Raw genomic sequence first — 16,342 nt, 5'->3', positions numbered from 1 at the left:
CTCAGGTGCTCAATAGCCACACATTAGAAGGCAGTGCAGGAAGGTGGAAGTGGAAAAGGGGTTTGCCTGAAGAAAACAATGGGGTCTTTATGAGGCTGGACTTGGGTCACACGGGGTCCCCAAATCAGGGTTCTGCAGAACTCACTTTGTGCTATAATGGGTCCCCCTTTAGGTTCTTGTCAAAATTCCTTTTGGAAAATTCCAACCTTCTGACTGAAAACAGTTTTTTTTCATAAGTCCGACTGGACTGAGAAGATCTCAGTAATTACGAAACTAAGCTTCTCTTAAATTTCCAGAAAGACCTTTATTAACATTAATCCTGTAACCACAGCCTCAGGCAAAACAGATACAGGATAGAAAAAAGGAAATAAAGGTGGATTGCGTTTTAAAAGTCTTTCGGAAAGTTAAGGAATGAACAGAAAGAAACCCAGGGGAGACCCTTGCACTGTGGGAGAGCGGAGGGTTCAGGAACCCTCGCTGCTTTCTATCAAGAGTGAAGGAACGTCTTATCAATGACGGCTCTAGAGTTACATCTAGCCACAAAGGCACACACTCATGAGACAAAATTCTTACACGTATAGAATTTACACTCCTGAAAAGGATTCTGTGAACCCAAGTGATTTCTTTGGAGCAGCAATGATGTAATAGGATTCTCACCCCTGTGTCCTCACCCTGTCTCCTGCCCCCAGTAAATCACTTGAACCAGATTTTCCTTTTAGGCTCGGCTTCTAGGGAATGTAAACCAAGACACCACCCTATTTAAAACAGAGACCTACCACCCTCTATTTGACATTAGCCTCACTCCCTTCCTGCTTAATTTTTCTCCACAGCGCTTACCATCACTTAACATCCTATGTAATTTTTTAAATCTTGTTTTTCTGTCTCTCTACTGCAAGGTAAGCCCACAAGGTCAGCAATTTTTATCTGTTTTGTTCACTGCTGCATCCCCAGTATCCAGAAGAGAATCCAGCGCATAGTAGGCCCCCAGTAAATAGCTGTCAAATGGATGAGCACAGCTTGCCCTCAAGGCCTTACTAAAAGAGCCAGCCAGTTGATCTAAGGCTTGCCAAAGGGAAGGCATTTCTCCAGATCTCCGCACTAAAATCCCCCCACGTCACTAGCGCCCTAAGAGAGCATCGGTCACAGCTGAGTCTGAGGAAGTTAACACCGGTCCCAGGGTGTCCTTCAAGAATCGAGCCCATCCAAACCTGTCTGGTTCCTGGGTCTGGCTAATTGAGGGTAGTTCAGATGGCAAGACTGGACAGTGAGAGAGGCCACGACATCTGGACCTACTTGGTTCCTGAGTTTCAGACAGCCAGAATCGGAACATGAGATATTTGGGTAGTGAGTGATACCGGTACTGTTACTGTCTTGGGGAATGATAAAAGAATGGAGGCTGACCTAATATGCCAAATGATGTGTTCACACCAAGTAAAGAGGAAATGACCTGAGAGCATGCTGTTGCATGACCATTTCTTAGGTGAAACAGAGAAAAGTCAGGGGAGAAACCGCATCAGCACAGAGCACATCAACCTCCAAAGGAAACTGTGTCTTCGGTCAGCCTTACGTTCAGTTTCTAAGCGGGGGCTGAGTTTCAGCAAATCATCATCTGTCCTGTCATATTACTAATTTGAGTTTTTATTGGTGTGATAATGTGATTTATAATAAGAAATACATAATTGGTCTTTGTCCCCAATTCCTGGCATAGAGTAACAAAAACCTTTAGAATTTCCTGTCATAAGAGCAAAGAAGGCGAAAGGAGTCTTGTCATTTATAGCAAGCCCCTTTGAACCACACTTGAGTTTATGCTAAGGAGGTGACCTTTGGAAAGCCCCAAAGGCTGGGGGCTGGTTGCCAGGGGAACCAACCAACTCCTTAGAGGGTTGGAACTTTCAGCCCCACCCCTCAACCTCTAGGGAGGGTGGAGGGACTGGAGGCTGCTTAATTGCCAACGGCCAAGGATTGAGGCAGTCACGGCTATGTAATGAAGCCTCTGTAAAAATCCTAAATGATGGGGTTCAGAGAGCCTCCAGCTTGGTGAACACATGGAGATGCTGGGAGGGTGGTGTGCCCAGAGAGGGCACAGAAGCTCTGTGCTCTTTCCCCCATATCTTGCCCTAGGCATCTCTTCCTTCTAGCTGTTCCTGAGTTGTGTCCTTTTATAAACCAGGAATCTAGTAAGGAAACTGTTTTTCCGAGTTCTGTGAGCCATTCCAGCAAATTATCAAACCCAAGGAGGGGATTGTGGGAATCTGATGTATAGCCGGTTGGGCAGAAGCCCAGGTGACCACTTGGACCTGTGATTGGCATCTCAAATGGTGGTGGGGAGGGCAGTGTTGTGGGACTGAGGCCTTAACCTGTGGGATCTGACGCTCCCTCGGGTACATGGTGTCAGAATCGAGAAAACAGTTTTCTTCCTGAGAAAATAATCAGCAGTGACTGATCCTAGGCCTGATTGCTGTCACCGCAAATTTCTCCCTGTGGAGGAAGGTTCGGGGGTCACACTGTTTACTATTCTGCTGCCTTTGCCACAGAAGGGTTTTCAGCCTTCATCAGTGACTATCTCGTCCACACGGATCAGGCGCCCTCTCAGCTATGAGCTACAGCCAAGCTTCCCGAGAGCCAGGCCACCTCGATGAACCACACCCAACCTGGTTGCCTCCATCCTTTCACCGATTCTCCGGCATGCAGATGCTTCCAGCAACCCGGCCCCCTCTAGCACTCAGCTCCAATAATGGCCAAACTCAGGGTACCCAGAACTCAATTTAACCCTGACCCCCTGAAATCAAAGCGTTTCCATTTCAGAAGGATTTCTGACCTTATAAAGGTAGACATCTGATTGTCCCTATGATATGGCAACACAAAAGTGACTCCACCACATAGTAGAGACCACCAGCAGAAAACACCTCTCTAGGGGGCCAGCTTGGTGGCATAGTGGTTAAGTTCACGGCAGCCCGGGGTGCGTGGGTTCAGATCCCGGGTGCAAATCTACACACCACTCATCAGCCATGCTGTGGCGGCATCCCACATAAAATAGAGGAAGATTGGCATAGATGTTAGCTTAGCATCAATCTTCCTCAAGGAAAAGGAAAAAGAAAAAGAAAGAAAACACCTCTGTGATCTTCCCTTAGTGGACGAAATATCTTTAGTGCCCCACGACTTTCAGATTTTTTTCTTTAAATAGGTTTTAAAGAGTAAAAGCAAAACACAAGTTTTCAAAAACTGTCATACCTGACTCTTGTCCAGGTTGAAGGAGGGTACATTTTAAAGGAGATCTACGTATTTTTTCCGCCTCTTTAGGCTCCAAATAAACAGATACACAGTACTCTGTGTTTGGAATTAACTTGTCGATGACATAAGTGAAATTTCCAGTGGTGTTTCCATCTATTTTGGGTCTATGCTGTAAAAATAAGCAAAAAATCAGTAAGACTGAGCGAGAATTGCACATAGAGGCAATTCTTTGGGGGTTTGTCTTCAAATCTTAAACAGGGATAGAAATATCATAGGCTTGGCAAGAAAAAGTATTTATAAGTCACTTGGGGCAAGCAATTCATCACAAAATTCCATGTACATGCACACCCACACGTTCTTAAGCCACAAAACCTAGTCTAGCAACTTCATTTTACAAATGAGGGGAAACAGTCTCAATGAGGAATAAAAGTCTCCATGATATTATCTTTGCAGGGTTATTCTGTCTTGCAGTAAGATAAGCTTGCAAAGGTAAGAAAATTAAAAAAAAATGAGATTATCTTATTTCATTAATGATGTGTCCACTTTACACTTCAAAAAGAACTTTCACACATATTAACTCATTTGATTATCAAAACAGTCTTCAAAATAGGCACTATCCCCATTCTCCAGATGAGGAAACTGCAGCTCAGAGTGGGTAAGTAACTGCCCCAAGGCCACACAACCTGTCTGTAGCAGAATTAAGGCTGATGTCTAGATCCCTGTCTTCTCCCTTAAAACACTTTGCCTCTCCTTTCCCAGGTAGGGGAAATTTCTTTCTGTTTCATTTTGGAATTAAACAGATGATATGAAGGTTTGTTCATGAAAAACAATTTTTGTATAATGTTTTATAGTTTTCAAAATACATTCTTACAAGCAGTTTTATAAATTAGGATTTACAGCAGTTCAAATACAGCCTTCTGTAAAAATGTTTTTCTGCAAGTTTCCGTCTGGAAGAAGGAAGAATTTTTTTTTTTTAAACCCAACAAACTAAATGCTCATGTGTGGCAAATTGGCAATGAAGAGGAGAAAGGGGCCAGAGCACAAAGAGTGTTACGGAGGAGGGGCTCTCGCCTCACAATGGAACAGCATGGCGGTGGCTGAGAGTGAGAACATCTGAGTTCCACACCTGGCATTGCCACTGTGAGGTCCTGATTAAGTCTGCAACGCTTGCTTCCTGTTTCACCGAGCAAACGGAAGCTCCCTCCGCCCTGCACCTGTGCCTGTGCTCGCTGCCTCACCCCTGTGACGTGACTCGGATGCACAGCCCCTGCTCCCAGCCTAGGCCAACCCCTTCCGGTGCTCCCGAGATGCCATCTCCCCTCATCTCCTCTAGACCCTTGCTCCAGGAATGTCCCCTGGAACACTCCGTCTGTATATGAACATGCTGTAATTTCTCCCACCTTAAAAAGTCCCTCCCTTGACCCCACTTTCCCTGCCAGGCACCACAGCGTAACTCTCCTTCCCTTTAAAGAAAAACTCCTTAGAAGAATTAACTCTCCCCTCTGTCTCCAATTTCTCTCTTCCTTCTCTTTCCTGAATCCACTCTCACCAGGTCTTTACCCATCACTCCACCAAAACCATGACTTTCATTTGGTTAAATCCACTACTCAATTCATAGTCCTCTTCTCACTTGTCCCATTTATAGCATTTGACTCAGTTAGATCACTCTGTCCTTCTGGAACTTTCTTCTCTCAGCTACCAGGACATCACTCTCACCCAGTTCTCCTCCTACCATGCTGGGTGCTCCTTCCCAGTCTCTTTTGTGATTTCCTCCTCATTTGCTAGATCTCCACATTTTGGAATCTTCGGGGACTCCATCCTTGGATATCTTCTCTTCTCTTTGCATGTCCACTCCTGGCTGATCTCATCTAGTCTCAAGGTATTCAATACACACCAAGAAGCCAATGGCTCCCTGGGACATCTCTGGCTGGGAGCTCTCCCCTGACTCCAGTCTCAGTTACTCATCTGCTCAGCATCTCCTCCTGGATGCCTGACATGTCCAAAACCGAGCTACTGATATCCAAGCATCCACCTGCTCTGTCCACAATCTTTCCCATTTTAATTCATGGCACCTCCATCTATCCGGGTGCTCATGCGGAAAGTGTTGGAGTCCTAACTTCTCTCTTTCTTCACCACCCTACACATCTGATCCATCCAAAAATACTGTTGACTCCATTTGTAAAATATATGCAAATATTTAACCACTTCTCCCTATTGCCAGGTGGTCCATGACACCACCATCTGTCACTTGAATTACACCAATAGCCTCTTTTTAATTATCTTTACTCTAACTTACAGACTCATTTTCTTTAGTGAAGAAGATGCTTATTAACTATAGTTTTCCTCTTACAGTTTTGTCAATATCCTAAAGCACAGGGCTCTTATTTTAGAAATAATAATCTGAAACAGAGCTAGTAGTTCACGGGTTGAATATAAATTAGGTGTGACCAGAATATTTAATAAAATATTTATTATTAATAAATTGATATTTAATAAAACTTGATATAGTCTGAGCTACACAAGCTTATTTTTTCCTCTGTTATTTTTGCTCCCTTTTCCTAATCAATAGATTAGGGTGTTGATTATAATCCAGGTGGATAATAAAGGAAAACTTATAATAATTATATAATGTGCTACTTCCTATTAAGTAATTACCATCCCAATAGCCTCTTAACTGGTCTCCCAACTTCTGCCTTTGACGCCTATGGTCCATTCTTAACACATCAGCTAGGATGCCCTGTTAAAGCCTTCGGTCTTCCAGTGGCTTCCATCACACTCCAAAGACTTAGACCCACAAAGCCCTGTAAGATCCAGTCCCATTACCTCCTTGACCTCACCTCCTCATATTCTCCTATCTCGGCCACTCCATTCCAGTTCCTTGCTATTTCTCAAACCCACTGGGCCCACTCCAGCCTCAGGACCTCCGACTCCCTGTGCCCTCTGCCTACCATGCCCTGCCCCTATATCCTGCAGGCTGGTATCACTTCCAAGGGTTTTATAATTGCAAAGGGCTATATGAATGTAAGCTGCTGTTACAGCAGGGCCCACCAGTGAGCACGGTTTGTCCATTTTCATTCATTCCAGAATTCTGAGGGATTGAGAGAACAAATCATTAAAGATCCAGGTACGTCTTTTACCTGGATCACCCTGAGGTCACAGACATTTAGTTAGGTCCCTCACGGAAATCGGGAGGGGACACAATTGCTGGAAAGGGCCACTTCCCTTACAGTGTAGGAGGGCTGGAGTGGTAAAGACAGATGCTTTTTATGTGCAGCTAAACCATCCCTTTTGAAAAAGATCTCACCCTGGCATGTTGAAAACTGCCTGTTCTCCTCTCTACACCACATGCCTCGCTCTCTTCTGTGTCCCTTCAGGTTGTGCATGTGGCTTATTCCTTGAAAGAAGACTGCACTGCTGGGCTAAGCTAACAAAGTCCCACAAAGAATGAACTATGGAGAATTCTTTCTTAAAATCAGACCACATTGACCCAGACCCTTTAGTTTTACTTGTTCGAATCATTACAAATATCTTGTTATTTTTTTAAAGAAGAGAGTCAAATGTATTCACTGCCAATTCAGAACTGTTTTGACTACTTACCAGCTTTACAATGCTCCCTGACTTTTCTTCGATGATAAGTGATAACTGAGTCTGTAAGTTTTTCATAACTAGCATCTTGGGGATGACAGGTGGAAATTCCACTATCACATTAATGTGGTTGGTAAAACCAACAATCTCAAATTCTGGTGGTTCCAAAGATGCTGTTTAGAAAACAAATTCAGAAACAAACCCCGGTCAGTCGATGACTGCACAACAGTAATGTTCCCATTGTCATGATACAATCTTACATCTTCACAGCTATCTTCTTTTTATTCTGCCTATGGTCCTAGTTAAGGCATAAGTTATATTTTTTCACTGGCAAAAAACTGAGAAACAATAAGATAAAGTGGTTTGCTTAATATTACCAAAATAAATGGAGAACAGATTTTGAGATGGAAGTCAGTACTTTCCCAGTTTTCAGGCTATATTCTAAACACAAAAGTAAAAATGACTTCTTTTCATATTATAGCCATGTGTCGCTTAACAATGGGGATAAGTTCTAAGAAATGCGTCATTAGGTGACTTTGTCATGTGAGCATCACAGAATGGACTTGGGAAAACATAGATGGTAGAGTCTACCACATACCTAGCTTTATGGTACTGATCTTATGAGACCACCATCATATATGTAGTCTGTCATTGACAGAAACATTGTTATGTGGTGCATGACTGTACAATCATAATAGATAACCATTGTAGAAACATCAGAAAATACAGACAGGCAATTGTCCTTGAATTGAATGAGTCCATCATCTTTTGTCTATGCTGTATATATGTAAATATATATATATATATACATAAATAAACTGAACTAGTGTGTACACACACACATATATATCTGAACTAAAATTAACTCATTCTCACCCACACTATTTTGCATGGTATATATTTTCACTTAACTTATTTCATAAACATATTGGTACATATTTATCCACATCAAGGGCTGACAAACTGTGGCCTGTGGGTTGGATTTTTGCACAGCATGCAAGTTCACAATGGTTTTTATTTTTGAAGGAGTTATAAACAAATGAAGAAGGATATGTGACAGAGATGATATGTGGCCCACAAAGTCTAAAGTGTTTCTTTTCTGACCCTTTACAGAAAGTTGGCTGACCCCTGATCTTCATCATAATTTTCCATGACTAATTCTATTCCACAAAGTGGCTATACCACGATTTAACCTGTTCACTGTTTTGAACATTTAGATTATCTCTCATTTTTCTGAATGGTATCCATGTATCAACGAGTATTCTTGGAGCTAAATCTTTGCCTTTATCCATAATTGTCCCTATCTTTAGGACAAATTATTAAAGAGGAATTCTGGATTAGAGCAGACATGTGTCAAGGTTTTAAAAACATTCAGAAAGGCCATGCCAAAGTACTCTCCCTGCATTTCCTCTAAACCTGTGCATTTACATATTTTTAATATTTACCATTTTGAGTCTTGAAAAATGATATCTCATTATTACTTTAATATACCTTCTATCATGGTCTGAACACCATGATCTATAAGCTGTGCTTTTCTTTCTTTTCTATGTGGACGCACATAGATTTGTCTATCTATACACACACATACACATGAACCAATTCCAGTGACTCTCAGAAGTATCTAAGTTGTTGGCTACAGTGGGATTCAGGAGTCATCACTTTGCTAAGCGTGTACACAGGAGTGCATATCCACACAGCCTTTAACATTTAATCTTTCTCTTGGAAACAGGTTGCAAATTAGGATACTGAAGAAGTGATGGAGTCTAGCTGTGGGCCACTGACAAGTGCCCTGGAGCTGTTAACACAAGTGCCCTAGGGAGCTGACTCCAGTTATCAGGTAAGAAAGAAAGAGCAGGCCCACTCTTAGGCTCCAGTCTCCTCTGAGTCTGGGACCCAGGTGCATGCGCAGCTGGGTGTTCGCACGTATGAGAGCTACTGGGTTATGACCTGAGGGAGGGGCTGCAGTATTAAGGAAAACATTGGCCCAGAGAGTTGTGATAGCTGAGATGCAGGCCTCTCACTTCCTGTCAGGCTGTGAAACAACCCCAAAAGCAGCAGCCACTACTGCCCACATGTCTGCTTTATACAGACATTGAGTAACCGTCTTCAAAGCACAGATTATCATTCCAACTTTTTGGATAAGAAAACCGAAGCTCAGAGAAACAAAGTAACTACTCCACGGTTACAGAGCTGGGAAGTGGCAGGGCCCAGAGGTGAGCCTAGCTCCGAATCTAAAGCTCCTTTGCAGACCTTCCTATTTCATGGCAAAGCAAATGATGATGATCTTGATGATGACAGTGAAGATGACACAACAGAGATCAACTCACTGTCCAATGCCGGGAAGACTCTGTCCCAGCAATTGACCAGCGTCGTGTTCCCTCTGGTTCCGACTACCGTGGTGACGTACGTCTCAGTCATGCTGTCCCACTCATCTGTGAGGTCACAGAATGATCTCGTGATATTTATACAGTCCTCAACAATCATCTCACCTGCTGGTCTACTTTGAAAGGAAAAGAAAGGATAAAAGGGGAACTTCAGCATTTAGGTGATAAGAATCCATTTAACTGTGTGCCCCACTTCCTCATTCCTTTACAGCTCTGCTCAAACATCACTGTATCAAGTTGTCTGTCTGAAGCACCTGGATTAAAACAGAACACTTCACTCTGCCCCACCCACCACCCTGTCTCTCCTGATCCTTCTTACCCGGCTTTAATTTCTTCATACCCTTTACCACCAGCTGCTAGATCATATCTTTCTTTGTTTATTGATTTCTCCACCTACTTTCAGGATGTCTGCTCCAGGAGGGCAGGGACTCTGGCTTAGGGTTGGATCCCTGGCATGCAGAAGGTGCTTGCTAACTATGTGCTAGAACAAAAGGACACTTTCAGGGATCACTGGATCAAAATAATGACTTATGAGGATGACTGCCAGATGTGGGAAGACGAGAGCCAGAGAAGCCTCCATCCATTATGTCATTAATCTTGCAGCAACCCTTAAGTAGAAGGGTTAGCTCAGAGAGGCTGAGCTCTACGCCCAAGGGTTCCAGCTGGTTCATGACCCAGCCAGACTTTGGACCTGGGCCTCTCCTAATCTGGGCCAGGTAGCTTTCTGATGTGCCACATGCCTCCCTGAGTAAAGTGAACACAAACCATCAATATGGTCACCAGACCTTTGGACTCCTCTCCTCAGAAAACACAGCACTTTTAAATCAGATTTACAGAATTAGAGAAATAACTGTGAAAATTACATGCAATAATTATTTCACTTCTGAGGCTCTGACCTGTAGAAATTGGCTTTGGTTATAAATACAAGCTTTGTCAAAAAGAGCTTCAGATTGTTAAGGTAGTTCGTTTAACTGAAAATGGATTTGTGTTTTGTTTTGGCACCTTTAAAGCTCTGAGTCAAAAAGAGAGAGACAAAGAGAGAGAAGCTGTCACAAGAAGGATTACCTCTTCCCCATTCTCCACATAACAGGAAGAGAATATATTTAGCAAGAGAAAAGTGAAAGGTCAAACCAACCTCATGATGGTGTAGGACAATGCATAGTGAGTCGGTACAATGGAACGGTTTTTTAATTCCCATGATAAAATTAACCGGAAATTTCGTAATGTCAAATTAAAAGAAATGCAAGATTCATCTGGAGAAACTAAAGGAAACAGGAGAAAAAAAGAAACATTGAAACCTGGAACCTAGGGTTGTACCTTGGCCACTGTTCAAACTATCCCTTGGGGTCTAGACCCCACCCTTCCAGCAGAGAAACCCTCCCAAGTGTCCTGGGGTCTTAGAAATACAGGAAGGAAATGGTTCTACTGGACTTGAGATGTGAACCAAAGCAATAATGAGCAACACATTGTCAGGATAGGAAAGCTTAGGGAACAGAAACTCAGCATTGTGGAAACAGAATTTGGGCTCTCCCAATTATCACTGACTCACAATGACTCCTGGGATCAAAATAACTCATATCATCCTGGGTCACCTTATTCTTTCAACTCAACTCCCAACTTCTCCTGCAGTGTTCCGTAAGCAGCTCAGCCCAGGACCAGTTTTCCCTTCTCTGAATTCCCCAGCGCACTTACTGCCCCATCACAGAGGGGAGGGAGAGAATAATCTGTGCTCAGACTGGCCCTCTCCCGGCATTTAATCCCAACAATGCTGGCGTAGGCACCTATTAATAGACCCATTCTATAGACGGCAAGATTGAGAAAAGTTGAGTTATGCAATGTTATGTAGCTGGGATGTGGCAGCAGCAAATGAGTCTAAAACTGTACTTGTCAAGTCCTGCCTTATATGGTTAAAGTTTTTAAGATCATCTCAGTTTCGTGTGGTTAGGATCGGGGCCATGGCTTCTCAGTTGCCGATTCTTTATCTTCCAGTGTTCACAAGGCTGGACACATATTGAATGTGGAGTGAAGTTTTGTGGAAAGATTAATCTATACAGGCAAGAAGTTTAGTTAAAAAAAAAAACTATTTTCCTTTACCTAGTACCAGATAACAGATGGAAGAATGCAAATTAGAGAGAAATTATTTCTGGATCATTTTTTGTTTGGCATAGTCCGTGTCTCCCCATTCTTTTGTTAAGGGGTTTTAAATTGAGCATTCTTTTAAGGGGTTTTAAATTGATCTCTAGTGTGAATTTCTTGTAATAGTTTTATCAGACAAATGTGAAAAGCAGAATTTTCTAATTTTGGCACCTTTTATAGAGAAAGTATTTGAGAAAAAGGATTCAAACAAAATGGGCAACAGATCTTGGATCAGAAATCAAATTTCCCACATTTTAGACTTCTGAATGGTCGCCTCAACACGCTGAGTCTTATATAAAATCTAGTGAAGCCAAGAAAATCTCTTACCGGACACAGCATGTAAAATACCAAACAGGAGGCTGATGTACACTAGGAAGAAGAAAAACACGTTAGACAAGCAACCAGGCTTTCTCCAGGCTCAATTTATAATCATTGCTCTGAATGTGACATTCTTTGACACACACATATTAATATTGGATGGAGGCTTTCTTGTGCTAAAAACGAATGCTCAAGGAAATGATTCTTCGAGAGTCGGCATTGGTATCCACAGCGCATGGTCCAAGGAATTCATCCTGAGTGGATCCAAAAGAAATCTGTTTGGGAGCTGACACTAATAACAAGTGTTGGCTGGTTGAGGGAGTTTCCTGAGCAGCATTTATCTGTCTGGGAAAATTCTCAGAATCTGAATAAGCATGTTGCTAATTAATACACTTTAGAGGTAAAGATATTTCCCAAGGGTGGTGGACAAAGAAAGGTGTTGGTGTTGGGAACTGGGGATTCTCCTTTGTTCTCTGGATGTCACAATGACTTGGGGGGAAGGGTCACCGGCATTTTTCGTAGGCGGAGGCCAAGGATGTTGAATGCTCCACTGCATGGGCACAGGGGAGTGTCCACCCACATAGCCCCTACTGATCAACCATGGGACAGATGACACAGTGATACTGAAATAGAAACAAAAGAAGGTAGAGAAAAGGCACAAATGAATAGGGCTCTAGAAAAAAAATAGATAATAAATGAAGTGTGGAGACCAAAGTTCAAGGATGACTTTTCAGTCTGGTGACATAGGAGATAAGAGATTTGGCCTCTCCCCAAATAGAGGAGTAGAGTGACAAACTCCACTGTGGATTAGAAGGAGGGTATTAAGAGAAATTTAGTCTTCAAAGTACATACCAGGATATTCCCCTGAGCCTTAAGTCATTCTTGTTTATTTGATTGTTTTCCTAAACTTAACTGTAGGGCAGAAATCCGTATTTGAATCCAAACCATGAACACAGGCTTTCTATCTATGTTCCATTTGGTTCTTGACATTGGGCAGGCTGATACTGTGTCCTCCAGTGAGGGAAATCAACCTCTACTCCCCAACAGGGCTTGCTCCTACAAGAGCTAGGATGAAAAGTAACACTTACCCACAGGATACAAATTTAGTGGTCTAATCGCCAAGGCATTCTGGCTCAGAAGCATCTTTGTTACTTTATAAGTCTTGTCTTTACTGTTACATCTGAAAGGAAATCAGTATTAGGTGATCAAAATTCTGAAGTGTCTAATTAAATTGCAAAGATAAAAATGGACAAACACAAGACAACGAAAGACCAGCAGGAAATTTTTGGTACCAGGCTTTCTCTGCCCTTTTGGGAGCTGGACCATTTACCCCATTTACACAGAGCCTACTCCAGCTTCTGGGGCCAATTCCCTATCTAGTCAGGGAGAAATTTTAAATTTCACTTTTGAACGGGTAACGCAGTCATTTGGTTCCAACATTTTAAACGTACAAAAAAGGAAATAGTGAAGAGTCTTGCTCCCTTCAGAAAATATTTTTATTATTGTTATTATTTTTTTTCTTCTTTTTCAAAGATTGCCACCTGGGCTAACAACTGTCGCCAATCTTTTTTTTTTTTTCTGCTTTATCTCTCCAAGCGCCACCCCCCCCCCCCACCCCCGTACACAGTTGTATATCTTAGTTGCATGTCCTTCTAGTTGTGGGATGTGGGACACCGTCTCAACGCGGCCTGACGAGCAGTGCCATGTCCGTGCCCAGGATCCGAACCCTGGGCCGCCGCAGCGGAGCGCGCGAACTTAACCACTTGGCCATGGAGCCGGCCCCTTATTATTTTTTGTGTGTGTAGGTACTTCAGAATATCTTTATGCTTAAGCAAAAACAAACATATATTCTTATTTCCCCCTTCTTTACATAAGCGGTAGTATATATATTTGCTGTCCAAGCCCTGCTTTTTCCACTTATAAATATTTTTAGGAGATCTTTCTACATAAGCATCAAAGAGAATTTCCTTGTTTTTTTTAAACAGTTGTATGGTCTACTCTACGGGCATACTATCGTTTATATAAGCAGTCCCTACGATGGACATTTGAGTGACTTCCGATCTTATCTGCAATGAATTATCTTGGAAATGAGTCACTCTGCATCTGTGCAAGTAAATATAGGAAAACTTTCCAGAAGTGGGATTCCTAGGCAAAAAGGCATATCAGTTAGGGTCCCAGGAGGAAAGAGCACATTCAAGTTAGTGTATTTTGAGGAAGATTTTAATAAGGGGTTATTTGTGAACGTGCGAACAGGATGTAGGCAAACCATAACGAAGAGTGTAGTTCCTGGAGCTAACAGCTGTGGGGGCTGTCACCATCCTGGGCTGGAAGGGGCCAGGGCAAGGTGCCAACACTGGAATTCGGAAGGAGAGAATCCTGTGTGAGGAGCTACGATGCAAGCCAGCCTCAGACAGCCCAAGGTGACTGTGCAGGCAGGGGGCTGGGTGGGGTGGGGGGGGGGAATATCCCTCCATCTTCCCTCCCTTCTCTTACTTGGGGTTCCCTGTTGGCTGAACCCAACCAGATGTCACAGGACAAGGGTGCTGGGGGCTGTCCCCATATAAGACAGATCCCAGGGCAAAGTAAAGAGTGGAGAAGGTGGAGGCTGGGTCTGGAGGGGCAGACGGAAGACAGCTGGCACAAAGCGGTCATGCAGCTGTAATTTTCACAGAAACGACCACACTCCCGCCCTCAAGACTCTACTGAATTATGCAACCGCCTGCAGTGTGCGAGAAGTTTGGCTTCCCCACAGCCTCTTCACAGAGGTTATCATCAAGCTCCTGGAACTTTTACAAATCAAATTCATAAATGAAAAACTGTCTTCAGACTAATGTTAACTGTATTTTGCTTCTTCTGAATGAGATCGCGTGTGTGTTCACAGATGTAAGAGCTTCTTGTGTGTCCTTTTTTGTTAACTGCCCATTTGTATTTTTCCCCATTTTTCTACGGAGTCATTGCTTGTTTTTCTTAATGGTTTGCAGGAGCTTTTTAAGTATGAGGGAAACGGGCCTTTTGTGATCTGACTCCCACCTTGTTTTTCTCCTCCCGTTGTCACTTGCCCTTTGATTTGCTTGTGCTGTTTTTTTTTTCAACCACACGGGTTTCTGAGTTTTCTCTTTTCAGATTTAAAGGCATTTTCTTGCTTAGCACCTGCATTTTGAGTCATAGTTAGAAAGCCTTCCTCACTCTAAGATGAGGGAAGGAATTCTTCAAGAACTTTAAGGAGCCCCCAGTCAGTCTTGTTCTTTCTCTCCCTCAGCTTTTGTCTCCATCCTAGCAGCTGAGTCCTACAGATTCTTGGTGTTTCTCTGCCCCCCAAACACTGGGGCAACATCAAGCCTCAAGTCAAAATGAAAAACAACCACAAACTAGCAGACTTGACTTCGAGCTAAAAATAAATTAAAGGGCCAGTCCCGTGGCCTAGTGGTTAAGTTCATCATGCTCCTCTTTGGCGGCCCGGGTTTGGTTCCTGGGCACAGACCTACACTGCTCGTTGGCCACCGTGCTGTGCAACCCGCATACAAAATAGAGGAAGACTGGCACAGATGCTAGCTCAGGGAGAATCTTCCTCAAGCAAAACAAAGAGGAGGATTGGCAACAGATGTTAGCTTGGGGTGAATCTTCCTCAACAAAACAAAACAAAAAACAAGTTAAAAAGTCCTCCTGACTATCACGATAACAGATAGCATCAGGATATTCTAGAGAAATCCAAGATTCCAAGACAAAGTGGCCATCCGCGCTGAAGGCTCCACCACCCATGAGATATCTAGGCACCTCTGCCCACAACCTATGCCATCATACTGCACCCATTTAGAACATCTACGGAGATATCTCTGTGATATGTCATCTCCCACCATGACCCCTGGGCAGAGGGCTTGCATGGTTGTGGACATTCCCTGGGTGCTGGGTGCACCTAGGTTATAGGATGCCACGTTGGGGGTGATTACCTTATACTTGAACATCTGCCCTGTGGCCTCCGGTCCCTTTGTTTTGTTCTGAAGATGGCACATCTTCGCCTTTGTTCTGCATCTGCAGAACACTCGGTCCCTCCAGTGGCTGAGAAACATAGACACACAATTACGCGATTAGAAATCCCGCTTTCCGCCTCTGGGCCAGGGAATGCCTCCTCCCCCTCTTTGTTCCTGGTGACCCACACTCCACTTCCAACCAGATATCTGGCAAATACATTCTCGCTTGCTTGGGAAATCTAATTTCCCATTTTGGTATTCTGCCTGCAATTGTTAACAAGGCCCCTTAAAACTTTCCCTGACTACAGAAAGATCAGCTTTCCTAAAGCATAGTTCTTGTTACTCTCATCTCTCTAGCCAGGGCCAGCTTCAGCTCCCCAGGGCCCTGCACGCAGAAGGATCCCCCACTTGGTTTGCTGCTCTCCTGTGGCCGTCTTGAAATTCTTAACAATTCTGTCTTTGAGCTTGTGTTTTGCAGTCAAGTCTGATGGACAATGGAACATGCGCCAGGCTTGGAGCCTCAGCACATACTTGGTCTTACTCTCCCCTCCCCTGCAGGATGGGTCCCAGGCCCTGCCTGACCTCTCTTTCTACACCCCATGATTGCTGATGCCCTCCACGTGGGGCGGCAGCTGGGTCACACCATCGGAGAGTCCCATGTTGCCTTGAAGCCCTCCTGGTATGTTTGCAGGGAGGATGGGGGTCAGGCAGGGTGGAAGC

General features: G+C 43.6%; 1 protein-coding gene across 10 annotated transcripts in view; it reads right to left on the bottom strand.

Annotated features, from left to right (window-relative positions):
• Positions 1-16,342, bottom strand: part of LOC106832843 (interleukin-10 receptor subunit beta) — an 86,696-nt gene that overhangs the window by 31,190 nt on the left and 39,164 nt on the right. For 6 of the 10 annotated variants that reach the window (XM_070488793.1, XM_044750824.2, XM_044750822.2 and 3 more), the window contains 7 exons: positions 15,602-15,710; positions 12,743-12,834; positions 11,664-11,705; positions 10,336-10,462; positions 9,144-9,316; positions 6,829-6,989; positions 3,232-3,400 (listed from right to left, as the gene is read on the bottom strand). In XM_070488793.1, coding sequence (XP_070344894.1) covers positions 3,232-3,400; positions 6,829-6,989; positions 9,144-9,316; positions 10,336-10,462; positions 11,664-11,705; positions 12,743-12,797 — 727 coding nt within the window. In that variant the 5' untranslated portion in view covers positions 12,798-12,834; positions 15,602-15,710. The remainder of the gene's footprint in view (positions 1-3,231; positions 3,401-6,828; positions 6,990-9,143; positions 9,317-10,335; positions 10,463-11,663; positions 11,706-12,742; positions 12,835-15,601; positions 15,711-16,342) is intronic. The other 4 variants (XM_070488795.1, XM_044750821.2, XM_070488794.1 and 1 more) reach the window with 2 other exon arrangements.

The sequence above is a fragment of the Equus asinus genome, chromosome 18, assembly GCF_041296235.1.
Source record: "Equus asinus isolate D_3611 breed Donkey chromosome 18, EquAss-T2T_v2, whole genome shotgun sequence".
In the NCBI taxonomy this organism is placed as follows: Eukaryota; Metazoa; Chordata; class Mammalia; order Perissodactyla; family Equidae; genus Equus; species Equus asinus.
This window is presented reverse-complemented; position numbering and strand designations above follow the sequence as displayed.